At 39.3% G+C, this 14,709-nt stretch overlaps 1 protein-coding gene and 1 pseudogene across 1 annotated transcript; one reads left to right on the top strand and one right to left on the bottom strand.

The window, feature by feature from the left end:
- Positions 1-70: 70 nt before the first annotated feature.
- LOC122031321 lies at positions 71-1,324 on the bottom strand. Its single transcript, XM_042590447.1, has one exon. The coding sequence runs from the start codon at positions 1,322-1,324 to the stop codon at positions 71-73; it is 1,254 nt and encodes a 417-aa protein (XP_042446381.1).
- Positions 1,325-10,124: 8,800 nt separating this feature from the next.
- Positions 10,125-12,168, top strand: LOC122032362 (annotated as a pseudogene).
- Positions 12,169-14,709: the final 2,541 nt, after the last annotated feature.

Here is a 14,709-nt window from a genome sequence, read left to right as displayed (position 1 = left end):
TCAACCCAGACCCGACTCCATCCGGAAAAAAACATACTCAATAATTTAAGATGCAGATTGCATAATTTTTTCATAATTCAAGCTCCGATTTACACTGCCGCCGATCGTCGTACCACGACATACAACTCAACCCGACGAGCACCTCCACGACGGCTGCCTCCGCCTTGTTGACGTCAGCGTAGTGTAGCGTCTGCAGTAGCAGTGCCCGTGGCCGCGTGCAGAACCTCTGCTCCCGGTCCATGTTGCGCTCCTCCTGCCACCGCACCGTGTCGCGCGCCATCGGCACCAGCCACGCCAGGATCGCAGCCACCGGCTCCCTCCAGCCCTCCGCCAGAGATTCGTCCAACTCTGATAGCCGAACCCCCTCCCTCCTCCAGCACTCCCTCAGCTTCGCCCTCACAGCCGCGCGCATCCCTGACGGCAGCATCTCGTACAATTCCTCTCTCGCCGCCGCCACCGGCTCCTCCTCCACAGCCGCTGCCTCCACTCTGTTTCGTTCTTGAAACAACTTCTCGGCAGCCAGGATAACGTTGGCGTACCGCAACGTCAGGCCCGACCCGCCGACGGTGGTCGGGGACTCTTTGAGGAATTTCCTCAAACGATCGAAGGGCGTTTCTTGCGCGCCGATCTCCATCGGCGTTCTCATGATCGTTGCAGAGTTACGAAGGAAAGGCACGTGTTGCGGCACCACCCGTCGCTCCAGCAGCCCTGACGAGTGCTTCCCGAGGAAATTGGTCAGATCACCGTCCGGCAGACCGAGGACGTAGACGCCGAAGACAGCACAGATTCTGGAGAAGACAGCGACGACGGTTCGGACCATGAGCTCCACAGCCTTGTCGAAGGTCTTGCTCCACAAAGATTCCTCCTTTAGCCGGCGAACCCTGTCTTCCTGCGACCGGAGCTGGAAGCGAACCGGGTCGGGCGTCGACGGCGGTTTCTGGACCTGTATCGGATCGCTGTGCCGGCGCCACTCCTGCTGCTCTTGCTGCTGGGCGCGCTTCTCCGTCGCCTCAAGCTCATTAAGCACCTCCATCTCCGCGTACAGCCTTGACGTCGCCGCCACGTGCCACTCCATCTTCCTCACCCGCCTCTCCGCGCGCTTGGCGGTGGAGCCGAGGCCGAGGCCGTCGAAGGCGTGGAGTAGCAGGTCGCGGCACCTGGGGGCGAGGCGGGAGACAGCGGCCGCGGCCGCGTCGAGGTCGCCCACCAGCTCGGCGCCGGCGACGCGGAGGAGAAAAACCTGATCCTTCGAGGTCAAGTAGGCGACGTCAGGGGCGCGCATGCCGGCGCGGAGGCGGCTGTAGAAAATATGTTCTAAATGCATGATAGACGAATTAATTAAATGCGGTAAAAACTTACAGCGATCTCCCGCAGATCCGCAATCGGCAATGACGAAGCTCGCTATCGGAAGAGCGATCACAGGATCAGAAAGCCCTCCGTAATTCCACAAACCAAATCCCTCCGCTTTGGATGCTCTCCTCTTACTCTCGTCGCACGATCGCGATTTCACACACCCGAGAGCCTTGGACATACCCCCTTTATATAGGGAAATCCATTAGGGGTATAATGGACCTTTCCATTATGTGTAGTGGGGAACATGGGCCACGTTCCCCACTATCCCCATTTCCAACATCTCCCACTCGTCCAAGGTAAGTCACTAAGACTAGTTCATTCAGGCAAGTCACAAAGACTTAATAAGTCACATAGACTATTAGAGAGTTTGGTCACATAGACCATATGAGAACATCCAATCCATACTTAGAGAAAATGGTTCGTGCGACAGCAAGCACACTGAGCGATAGTTGCTAAGAAGATTGTTACACCTTGACTTAGCCGCTCTTTGAGTAATCAATGCTAATAAAGTTGTTACACTTTACTTAGCTACTCAAATAAATTAGAGACACACTCTTTATGGCACTTAGCCACTTTCTTGGTGGCACATAGCCTTTATCCAGGATCCATCCAATCTTCAAGTGACACATAGCCATTATCTTGAAGATATCCATGTCTTGCTATTTACCCAGATTAAATAATTTTCATTTACATCGATATGAACATCTCTAATCCCTTATAATGACCATTATGTCATGAGCATGTTCCATATCCAATATTCACATTCATTTCCGTACATAACAGAAATGAGTCGACCAGTGAATAACAACAAAAGATGTAAATATATTTAATCTTCCTTTTTAGTTAGAATCAATTCATTTTAACCAGTCGCTTTCCTAGTTATGCTCCATAGACCGAATCATCCATAGCCATAGGATACACGCTAAAGTAGCAGACACTGATTAAAACTTCAAGTAGACAGCTAAATAGTCACTAAGGCAAAAATTGAGATTAACATATAATCTCAAAGGTCTCACATAGTAGAGAATAGAGATTCATTCTCATACTACCTTTATTGTCGCAATAGCACATGTGGTATGAATCACATGCTACGATGTTATTCTCTTTACTAAAAAGAGTGCATGTTGTCTTCAAATTTAACATCGTACAGATTTCGATCTAGACATACCTAACGTCTAATCCTGAATTCAACATATGAATTCTAATCTGGCTTTCAACAGGTTTAGTAAATGGTGGGTTCATTTACTTCGATCATTACATAAATGATCTCATCTTGAAACAATTATCAAGGCGACCTCAACTTATAGGTATCATAATTTCAGATTCGTAAGCTGTTTCATAAGTAACGGTCTTACCCCTATTTGTACTTAACAAACAGAGATGATTATCCATGTGAGTGGACCAATCTCCACCTGCCAACATGCTCACCGAGATCTTACATGAATGTAACAAATACAACATATATACTGAATAAATTATGACAAATGACACAATCATAACACAAAGTCTGATTGTTATTTCAATATTGTTACATTCTACGAAATCCCAAAGACTTTACATGTTCTTTAAATGACTCTTTAGTCATTGGCTTAGTAAAATGATCTGCAAGCATAACACGTGTAGGGACATACTCAAGAATGACTTTTCTTTTAGCCACAATATCCCTTACAAAATTATATTTAATTTCTATATGCTTGCCTTTGCTATGATATTTGGGATCCTTGGAAAAAGCTATTGCAGCTTGACTGTCACAGTAGACAGTTACTGGACTCCCACTATCCTCAGCAATTTTCAGATGTTTCAGAAACCTCCTCAACCAGATTGCTTCTTGCACAGCTGCTGAACATGCCACATATTCAGCTTCCATAGTCGACAAAGCTACACAAGCTTGTTTCTTGCTGTTCCAGGAGATGACACCACCATTTAGCAAGAATGCATAGCCTGATGTGGATTTTCTATCATCCAAGTCTCCAGCCCAATCTGCATCTGAATAACCTTTCAGACTCATATCTGATCCTTGAAAATAGAGACAATAATCTGTTGTCGCCTTCAGATATCTGAATATCCTTTTTACTGCCTTCCAGTGTCTCGGTCCTGGGTTTGACTGGAAGCGACTGACCAAGCCCACAACATAGCTGATATCGGGACGTGTACACAACATAGTGTACATCAAACTACCAATAGCACTGGCATATGGTTTTTTATTCATCTCAGCTATTTCCTCTGGAGTTTTAGGACACATACTCTTGCTCAACACAGTACCTTTCACAATAGGTGTATGTTCTATGTTGCAATTAGACATGCTGAAATGATGTAACATCTTATTTATATAAGACTCTTGTGACAGACCCAAAAGTCTTTTAGGACGATCTCTTATGATCTTCACTCCTAAGATGTATTCAGCTTCTCCCATATCTGTTGTACCAAACTGTGATGACAGCCACTTCTTGACTTCATTCACATATCCTATGTCATTTCCAACTATTAGCATATCATCAACATATAATGATAAAATGACATACTTTCCTTTTTCCCTTTTCAGGAAAACACAATGATCCTCATTGATCATCTCAAAATCATAAGATAAAACTACTTCGTTAAATCTTATGTTCCATTGTCTTGACGCTTGCTTCAGCTCATATATAGACTTTCTAAGTCTACATACTTTTTGCTCTTGGCCTTCAGCAATGAAACCTTCTGGTTGAACCATATAAATTTCTTCATCAAGATCACCGTTAAGGAAAGCGGTTTTTACATCCATTTGATGTAATTCTAAGTCATAATGTGCCACAAAGGCCAAAATAACTCTTATTGATACAAATTTCAGTACGGGAGAAAATGTCTCTTCAAAGTCAATACCCTCCATTTGGGTATATCCTTTTGCAACTAAACGAGCTTTGTATCTGTTAATCGATCCATCTGCTTTCCTCTTTATTTTGAGAATTCATTTATTCCCAATAGCCCTTCGGCCCGGAGGAAGATCGACTAAGTCCCAAACATGATTTTGAATCATGGACTCCATCTCTTCAACCATTGCAGCTTTCCATTTTTCTCTAACTGTACATCCCAATGCTTCCTCAATGGATTGAGGCTCATCGTCGTCAATTGGAAGTGTAACCAATGCCTCATTCTCAATATCAAACCTCTTCTTAGGTTTGATCTTACGAACACTTCTCCGTAAGTTGGGCTGTTGAGAAGTCAACTCATGACTCGACATATCACTCCCACTCGGTTGACTAGACTCAGGTATCCCTTTTGACACCTCTCTTGTTGGTAATATCTCATCCTCCTCAAATAGAGGAACATTTTTATCAACATCACCTCTGATTGGGAAATCTGTTTCGAGAAAAGTCGCATCTCTCGAGTCTATTTCGGAGATGGTTCCATCTAGTTGCTCACCTATGAAAACATAACCTTTGGAGGTCGCATGATACATTATAAAGATACATTTCTTACCTCTAGGCCCTAGTTTTCCATACTTGTGAGAACTATCATGAACATAAGTAGCTGACCCCCAAGGTCTCAGATTACTCAAATCTGGTTTTTTGCCTGTCCAACGTTCATAGGGGTAGATGGAACTGACTTTGAAGGCACTTTGTTAAGTATATAGGCTGCAGTTAATAGTGCATCTCCCCAATAGGAGATTGGCAAATTAGCTTGCGCCATCATAGACCTAACCATTTCAAGAAGAGTCCTATTTCTTCTTTCAGCTACCCCATTTTGCTGTGGAGTTCCAGGGATTGTTAGCTGTCTAATAATCCCTCTATCATTACATATTGTCTTGAACATATCGGACAAATACTCCCCACCACGGTCAGTGCGTAAAGTCTTAACTTTACGTTCCGTTTGATTCTCAACTTCGTTCATATAACGAATGAAGCAATCTAATGCTTCGGATTTGTGAGAAATCAAATACACATGACCGAACCTAGAGAAATCATCAATAAATGTAATGCAATAGGAAGCTCCATGTCTAGCCTTCACATTCATTGGACCACAAATGTCCGAATGAATTAACTGCAATGTTGATTCAGATCTAATAGCCTTACCAAATGGTTTCCTAGTTGCTTTTCCAGCAAGACAATGCTCACATATAGACAATTGAATCTTAGCTCGAGTGCCCAATAGACCCTCTTTAGCTAATCGATTCATACGTTCTTGTCCTATGTGTCCTAATCTAGCATGCCAAACCTCATCAGTTATATCTGCATCACTAGTTAAAGCAATGTTTGAAAAACAACCATCAATAGCATAATTGACATCTGGTTCTACATCAAGAACCATAAAACCATTTGTTAAAAAACCATATCCGATTGACACTGAGTCAATCTTAAGTTCAACAGACCGACTGTAAAAATTAATACAATACCCTAAATCAAGAAGACACGTAACGGAAACAAGATTCCGTCGAATTTCAGGAGCATACAGGACATCATGTAGAAATAAAACTCTACCACCACGTAGGTTGAGTTTGCAAGTGCCGACTCCTTTGACCTCAACTCTTGCATTATTTCCCACATAGATCCACTTGTTGCTAGCTGGTACCCGACGGTACTCAACAAATGTAACTCGTTCCCGAGCTACATGGTTGGTTGCTCCCGAATCTATAATCCACAAAGGATAAGAATCAGCTAACAACACTGAACTAGCAACAAAATACTCTTGAAAAGAAGACACACTTGGATTTACCTTTTTCGGCTCAGTGCATTCCCGAGCAAAGTGGCCCTTTTTGCCACAATTAAAACAAGTCAACTTGTTTTTAGGTTTCTTTCCAGTCTTCTTGACTATCTTCTTGATTGGGCCTTGTCCCATAACAGCAGCTTCCCTCTTCTTTCCCTTCCCTTTCTTGAACCATTTCTTTTTCTTGGATCCATATGATCCTGCAGAACCTACAGCCACATAGGCTTGTCCAGAAATCCTTGCGGATTCAACTCTCTCCGCCTCCAATTCTACATGGCGTGAGACGTCAGTGAAAGTCTTGATACTCTCACTGTGAGTTAAGGTCTGCTTCATGGTCTCCCAAGAATCTGGAAGTGAACGAATAACTGCTTGAACCTGTTGTTCATCAGTCAACTCATGACCAGCAGTTTTAAGCTCCCGAATCATGTTCGACATCTCCCTGAGGTGTTGAACCATTGACACATTCGGACGCTTTTTGTAGCTGTCAAATTTAATTGTCAGCTGTCGAAGCTTGCTCAGACTTACTCCACTGTATTTTTCTTTAAGGGCAACCCAGACTTCATGAGCCGTCAGATATGACTCATATTCAAAAACTAGGTCGTCTACCATTGAACTAATCAATATACCCTTTGCAGTGGAGTCCTTTTTCTTCCATGCCTTATAGGCATCGAGATCTCGTCTATGTTGTGCAGTGGGACCATCTACAGGTACATCCATAACCTGATTTACAGCCTCTAAAACTTCTTGTTCCTCAAGTACATATTGTATCTTGAGGTGCCAGATCTTGTAGTTATCCCCATTAAGTTTCACCTTTGTTGAGTTCAGCTATTATGTTTTTGGTTGCCATAATCTATCATAAATAAACACATTATTTAGTATTCAGTGTAAATCATATGTATGCAATTTATGATTGACTTAATATTACTTTGAGTTGGTTTACAAAATCAAGTGACAACAGTGTTCTCACTCATCATCCGTATGACCAATCAAATTAATATTAATCAATTCTATTACATACATCCCTACAAATGAACTAATCATTTATAATATCATGAATTCATTAATTAAATGAACTAATCATTTAACATATCATGTATTTTTTTTAATTAAATGTACTAATCATTTAATATATCATGAACTAATCATGCATCATGTCAAGCAAACAACATAAATAAATGAACATATCATTAATATAAAATTATGCTGCAAATTGTTAACATATAACCAACTGACATGAATGAAATAGACTAACTATTGTTCATACAAAACGATAATAAAAATAACAGAACTCTAATAAACTAGATAGGCAACTACCACTCCCACTAGGACAGACACTAGTGCAGTGGCTAATATAATCCCTCTCAGCCTGGACTCATTTGGGGTAATCCCAGGCATGACAGCTTCAAGATTTCCAATTGGATCCACAATTGGATCCTCTTCTGGTTCCTCCTCGATCATTTCCGGGTCCTCTTCGAACTCTTCCGGATCCTCTTCAGTCATATGATGAAGCAGCTCCTCACATAATACAGAATATGTGACGCGTCCTTGATGACGCCCCCAAATATAGTCTGCTATCATCCTAGGATTTTCTGGCAATGATTGCATCAAAGCCCAAATGCTATAACTATCGAGGACTGGAAACTCTTCTCGCTCAAGTTTCCAAAACAGATCATCAAGCCGTCCAATGTGTCCATCGACTCCATAAGCAGAGTTATACTCTATCTCCTGAATCTCCTCCCTGAGTTTCGCGACGAGTCAATGTGGTAATCGTCCGTGCCATCTGAAAAATTGAAAATAAATAAGTCAGTACAAAACCGACTAATCAGTTCAAAACCGGCTTATTTCAATTTATACAAGCATAGTACCAACATAATAAATCAAGAAAAACAAATCTTCTCGATTTTCAGGAGTTAAGTCGACAATTAGAACTAATCTAATTGGTCAGATCCATTGGATCGGTTGATTAGGGATCCAGATCCTAAGCTTGGTCCATTGTCTTTAATTAGAACTAATCTAATTGGACAGGGATTTTTGTACCTATGTTCTGTTACTTTTTCTCTAAGTCCATTTCAACCAATTTCAGACTTATTGATCAAACTCAGGTCCGTTTGATCAAACCAATGCCCATTGGTTTAAGTCCGATCAATTAGAACAAATCTAATTGTTATGATCAAATCTGACCTATTAGAACAAATCTGGTCATTTGATCATATTTGGTCTATGCTCTAATTAATCAACCCAAATTAATTTGGGGTTGAATCAAATTGGTTTAATTAAACCCAATGGTTTAATCTAAACCGGGTCTAATTGGACCAACCAATTTAAACCCACCTAATTAATTAAAATTAGACCAACAATCATAATTTTAATTAATTTTAACATGCATTATTTATATAATATAAATAATCCTTTTTTTTTTAAACACGTAAGTTTAAAAAAATATCTTTAAAATCTATGCATGTTACCTGTTCGGATCGAAAGCAAAAAATTTCGTTTTCATTTTTTTTTTTTAATAGAACTTATCCTAAAAAAAAAACCGAACTTTGTGCCTCTGTTTTCTCTGCAACACCCCACGTCCCACGTTGTGCACATCGTGCACATTGCGCACGCCACACACGTTACCACGCCGCCTTCTTCAATCAAACCGCGTAAACCGTCCACGCCGCGACGGACACGATCGCCGGTCATGTCTACCTTCTGCCGGTGCCAGTCGATCCTTTCCGGTACCAAAATCTAATTAATTTTAGGCTCGACGAGATCGCCGACAGTGGTTCTGCCTGTCCTAGCCACCAACACATAGCCGGTCAGCCAGGATACCAACGACGGCCATGAACTGTCATCACCGGCAAATCCAGCGGTCTAGATTTTACAAATTTGGCATAGCGTGTATGCTACGACACTTTAGTCATGCAAAATAGCGACGTGCAATAACAAAGCAAGAAAACATCCGTACAACGATTTTATAATTCATCTCTAAGCATTTAGAAATAACTACGTGCTCTGATACCATTGTAGAAAATATGTTCTAAATGCATGATAGACGAATTAATTAAATGCGGTAAAAACTTACAGCGATCTCCCGCAGATCCACAATCGGCAATGACGAAGCTCGCTATCGGAAGAGCGATCACAGGATCGGAAAGCCCTCCGCAATTCCACAAACCAAATCCCTCCGCTTTGGATGCTCTCCTCTTACTCTCGTCGCACGATCGCGATTTCACACACCCGAGAGCCTTGGACGTACTCCCTTTATATAGGGAAATCCATTAGGGGTATAATGGACCTTTCCATTATGTGTAGTGGGGAACATGGGCCACGTTCTCCACTATCCCCATTTCCAACAGCGGCGGACTTCCTCCTCGGCGAGGGAGCGGTGGAGGGAGACGAGGCGAGACATGACGGTGGCGGCCTCGAAGGCGAGGATCCCGACGGCCGGACGCTGCGGGCAGCACGCTCGGAGATCGGCGAGCACCTTGGTGACGCCCATGTGCTTCCCGGCGAATCGAAGCTGCGTTGGAAAGGAAGGTATAAAAGGATATATAATGAAAGAGAGATATCTAACATAGAAGATGTCGGATCTTTTAGGAAGTATGGATATATATATTTATAATCGAGATATAAAAGGAAGGATATAGAATCTGATTTGCATCCCCCAATTGTCGGCGGCCTGCCGAATCAGGCAAGCTGGAATTTTTTAGGAAGTATGGATACATATTTATAATCGAGATATGGAAGGAAGGATACAGAATCTGATTCGCAGTCATCCTAGTCGGCGGCCTGCCGAATCAGGCAAGCTGGAATTGCACGGCCGAGATGTATCATCGCATGACCCTAAGCCAACGTTTTTACCTATAAATACCGAGCGCCGCCTCGCACTCTCCTCGCTCGCGATTCGAGAGGCGAAGGAAGGGACCTTAGCGAGGTAATAATTTCTCTCTCTCTCCCTTTCTCCGGTTGCCGATCGGTTCCAATGTTTGATTTATTTGTTCAGGAATCGCATTCTCGTTGCATTAAATTAAACGCCATGATTACTTACTTGTGCGTTTGTTTGTTTATTTATGATTAGAGTCGTTCTGATTCGCTGCTTAATTATGGCTTCCAAGAGGCTACAGAAGGAGTTAAAGGACTTGGAGATGGACCCGCCCCTGTCATGCAGTGCAGGTAGACTCTGTTTCTGGTTGCTCTGATGATCTTTTAATCAAGTAATGTATTTGAACAAGTCATTCTGGGTATCTTAGCAAAATACGGCGCGAACTCTGTCGTCCACCATGTTATGCTAACAAATGTGAAATCAAACTAATGAAACTTCCACCCTTTCCGATTCACTTTTGCATGTTGTTGGTCTCAATTAATGAGATTGGTCCATGTTGGGCCCGGTAAGTCAGGTCGTTAACAAGTCAACAACAACTCAAATGGGTGAGGTGTTGGTATGGCGACATAGATTATCTCTTTCAGATTCTCGACACATACTTTTGGCTATTGAGGCACCCTTTCGGGTAGTAGCATCATCACTGATTTACTAATTCTGGTCAGCCAACTCATCTCTATATATGTTGACACCCCCTGTGTTGTTTTATCCCTTTGGATAAGAGAATTAATGTTAAGTTAAAGGCAAGTTTTCTCTCATTAAGATGAGTGCTTGCAGGTTAATTGATAATTTTCTTTCAAGATACCATGACTTTTGATTTGAAATAGGTGTAATCTAAATTTTGAGTCCAAATGAATTTTCGAAACTCTGGAATTCATTAAAGAGGAGAGGGAGAATTCAATAGGAGAACTCAAACTTGAGTATTGAGTGAATTGAACAAGAGTAAGGGATATTAACTAATAAGGGTGGCAAGTTTCTTCCCAGAGGTGTCAAGACACCCTCAAAGGGTGAAAAGACAACTTTACAAAAGGTTTTTTTTTTTTTTTTTTTTTTTTTTTTTTTTTTTTTTTGCAAAACTACCTTAATTAACTAGATTATTCTTGCTGGTCTGTGATTGATTCTACATGCAATTGCTGGTCTGTGATTGATTGTTTGCTGCCAAATTGCTTCTCCATTGCCCGCATTTATTATTTCCTATTCGAGCTGTTGCATGCAGTCAATGGGAATCAAAGAATGCTTCATGAAATCATGGAAGGACTGATTAATTAATTAATATTATCCTTTTCACAGTTCTATCTTGGGTTTTAATCCCTGATATATTTCTTAACCTTTAATGGCCGTATGAGAATTGACAGTTATGCATTCTTGGATTAGTGTTCATATATTTTATGTCCATGACCCTCGCTCATATTCAAGGCGCTATCTTTGTTTGATTTCATTGGACCAATCTTTCATAAGTCATTTTAGATATTAATTTCTTATTCACTCGAGAAATTAATTTATGATATTCTATTCCTAAAATAGTTTACGGACTATTCAATTTTAATTATACTTGATATAGATCTATCAATTGATTTATTAATACATCCGCTTCATTTTTTCTTGTCCATTAACTTTGCTAGGTCCGGTTGGTGAGGACATGTTCCACTGGCAAGCCACCATTATGGGGCCTGCTGATAGCCCATTTGCAGGCGGTGTATTTTTAGTGAATATTCACTTTCCACCAGATTATCCCTTCAATCCACCAAAGGTAGGCCTTTTAATATTGTTAAGTGATGAAGTTAGTTAGCGATGAAGAAAAATATAATTTGTTACTTTTTCAATTTAATTACTTTTCTTTTCTCCTATATCCTTCCTTTCAAGTCAACACAGTATTAAGGAATTTCATCTCAACTGGATTCATGCTTCCTTTTCATTGATCTTGCAGATGAAATTTCGAATACAAGTCTATCACCCAAATATCAACAGCAACGACAGCATCTGCCTTGACATTCTAAAGGAGGAATGGATCCTGCTTTGACAATATCTAAGGTGGTATCTTTAGAAATTTATAGAAGATTATTGGGCTATATTTCCTTGATGCTACCAAAGAGAACCTAACTGGCAATCTGAATTCAAATTAGGTGTTGTTATCGTTGTGCTCACTCCTCACTGATCCCAACCCTGATGATCCTTTGGTTCTTGAGATCGCTCGAGTTTACAAGACTGATCGAGTCAAGTACGAGACCACTGCCAGGTCATGGACTCGGAAATATGCCATGGGTTAAATATTCGCGTGATGTAAACCAATCACTTATGTTTTTATTTCATTAAGTAGGGTTAGTTATATAGCATCGCTTATGCAATTGAACTTTCCCTATTATATTATTTACATTTAAATAAATTTTATCATATTCTATCATTGTCAATTAAGTTTTCTTTGATATTTTTTTATTTTTGAGTAATGTGTATATTTATAATGACACAGCGTCAATGGCAAGTGTGAGAAGATTTTTACAATGAGTCCTCTAAGTAATTAAATCTGTTGCCTAGATCAATTATTACATTCAAGCTCTAGAGTCTCTTAAGCTTCTAACGAGTCCATCGTCTTAACCATTTATCGAACTCAAACTCAAACTACACGCTTAACATGATTTCGAAACATTAAAACCCATGAGAGAGAGACTTACAAGATCAATAGTCAATGTCGAGAAGCAAAGCCTTTTTAGTAATTAGAAGTGAAGAAAGTTGGAATTCTATGAGCATCGAGTTTCTTCGAAAAGCACAAGTAGGTCAATTTTAGTGCACTTGCTCACAAGATGAAGGGTGTCATTAGCAGCATTACATCGAAAGGTGCAAGAGTGTCAAAGATATACAACATATATATATTCAACAACTCATTTACAGTTAATAATGCTTTGATTTTCAATCTATTTTATTTCAATAGACACTAAAGAGATGATTCTACTTATATTTTAAAAGTCTCTTCGCGGAAGGAAGTTCAAGCAATGTTAGGACTTGTTTAGGGCTGTCTTCACTTGAATTAGCCATTTGAAGCCATTTTGGAAGAGGTAAATAATGTTTTTATATGTTTTATATTTTTTTCTCGCATAGTAGACTCATTAAGTTTATATATTACTCCCTCTCGTAATAAACATCTAAAACATAAGCTCTGTTTGTTCTGTCTTTTTTTTATTTGACATTAAGTGTTTAATTTATACTGATTAATTCTAGAAGTGATGTTCCACTAAATTTTCTATTGGTAATTAAAAAAAATTAAAAGGTACTCGTAGGACCCATCAACCCATTAGACTTTGTTCTCTCTTAATTACTTTACGGTTACAATAGTGAAACTTCTGTCATGGAAATAAGCTCCAAAGTCAAATCATGAAAATTTTCTTGCGAACGAGAGGCATGTATTGTTTCTCCATTGGTGATCCCCGTTGTTGGATGCATATTATATAAGTTAAGCAGTAGCAACAAACTTCTATCGACAATCTCAAAATTAGACTATTGTTGGGCAAGAACACACTACAAGTAAACATGAAAAATAATCGTTTACCAAAGACACACTCAGTTTTCTAAATTTCACAAAAGTTACATCCTATTGTGATTTTTACCAAAAAAAAAAAAATCACTTACTTTCTAAATACACCTTTCAGCTCTAAATGAAAGTAATTATTTTTTATTTAAATTGAACCAAACCAAAAAAATGATCTCTTAAATGTATGTATTCATATTTTTTTAAAAAAAAGATATATAAAATAAGGTTAATAAAAATTATAAATTTAAAAGAACATTAATAAAAATAAAAAATTAAATTTATTATTTTTTAAATATTTAATTACAAAAAAATGAAACTAAAATAAAAAATAAAAAACAGTTTATATGTCATTTGAAGCCATTTGAAGCCATTTTGGAAGAGGTAAATAATGTCTTTATATGTTTTATATTTTTTCTCGCATATTTGTGAATTAGCCATTGGAAGACGCCGGTGAAGCTTTTCCGGCGACAGCGAGAGGACCGACGGACGACGGAGACAGAGGGAGCGAGGGAGAGAGAGAGAGAGCGGCGAGGGAGATTTTAATTTGGTAAATTTCCCACGCTGAAGTTTTGAACAGAGGGCGGAAGGGAAGAGAGAATAAAAGGAATATTTTATTTGTAGGGAAATCAACTGGCAACGCCATGTCTATGCATCACTCACGGTCGCGCATAAAGCGTCGCCCAACATATCAAATATATATATATATATATATATATATAATAAGGTTAATAAAAAATATACAATTAAAAGAACATTAATAAAAATATATATTGAACCAAACTAAAAATATGATCTCTTAAATGTATTCATATTTTTTCTAAAAAATATATATATAATAAGGTTAATAAAAAAATATAAAATTAAAAGAACATTAATAAAAATAAAAAATTAAATTTATTATTTTTTTAAATATTTAATTACAAAAAAATGAAACTAAAATAAAATGCAGTTTGATACTATTTAGGTGAAAAGCATCACCATCTTGATGCTGTTTTGAAATTAAAGCATCATCACCTTGTTAATTATTTTATTAAAATATCAGAGTACTGATTTTATCAAAATATCATAATCTCGGTGTTGATTTCGTCAACACATCACCACGTTAGTTGTTATTGATTTCTTTAAAGCATGACCATGTTGGTGTTGATTGCTTCAAAGCATCATTACCTTGATATTGATTTTTTCAAAATATCATCATCTTGGATCAAAGTATCACCACCTTAGTATTATTTTCACCAAAGCATCACCACTTTAATGTTGATTGTACATTCTAGGAGCTGAGGGA

This window comes from Zingiber officinale, chromosome 11A (assembly GCF_018446385.1).
Source record: "Zingiber officinale cultivar Zhangliang chromosome 11A, Zo_v1.1, whole genome shotgun sequence".
NCBI classification, from domain to species: domain Eukaryota; kingdom Viridiplantae; phylum Streptophyta; class Magnoliopsida; order Zingiberales; family Zingiberaceae; genus Zingiber; species Zingiber officinale.
Note: the sequence above shows the minus strand (reverse complement) of the source record. Positions and strands in the feature narration are given on the sequence as shown.

Excerpts from the sequence above, each read along its gene's own strand:
- LOC122031321 (XM_042590447.1), bottom strand. The coding sequence starts at position 1,324 with ATGCATTTAGAACATATTTTCTACAGCCGCCTCCGCGCCGGCATGCGC.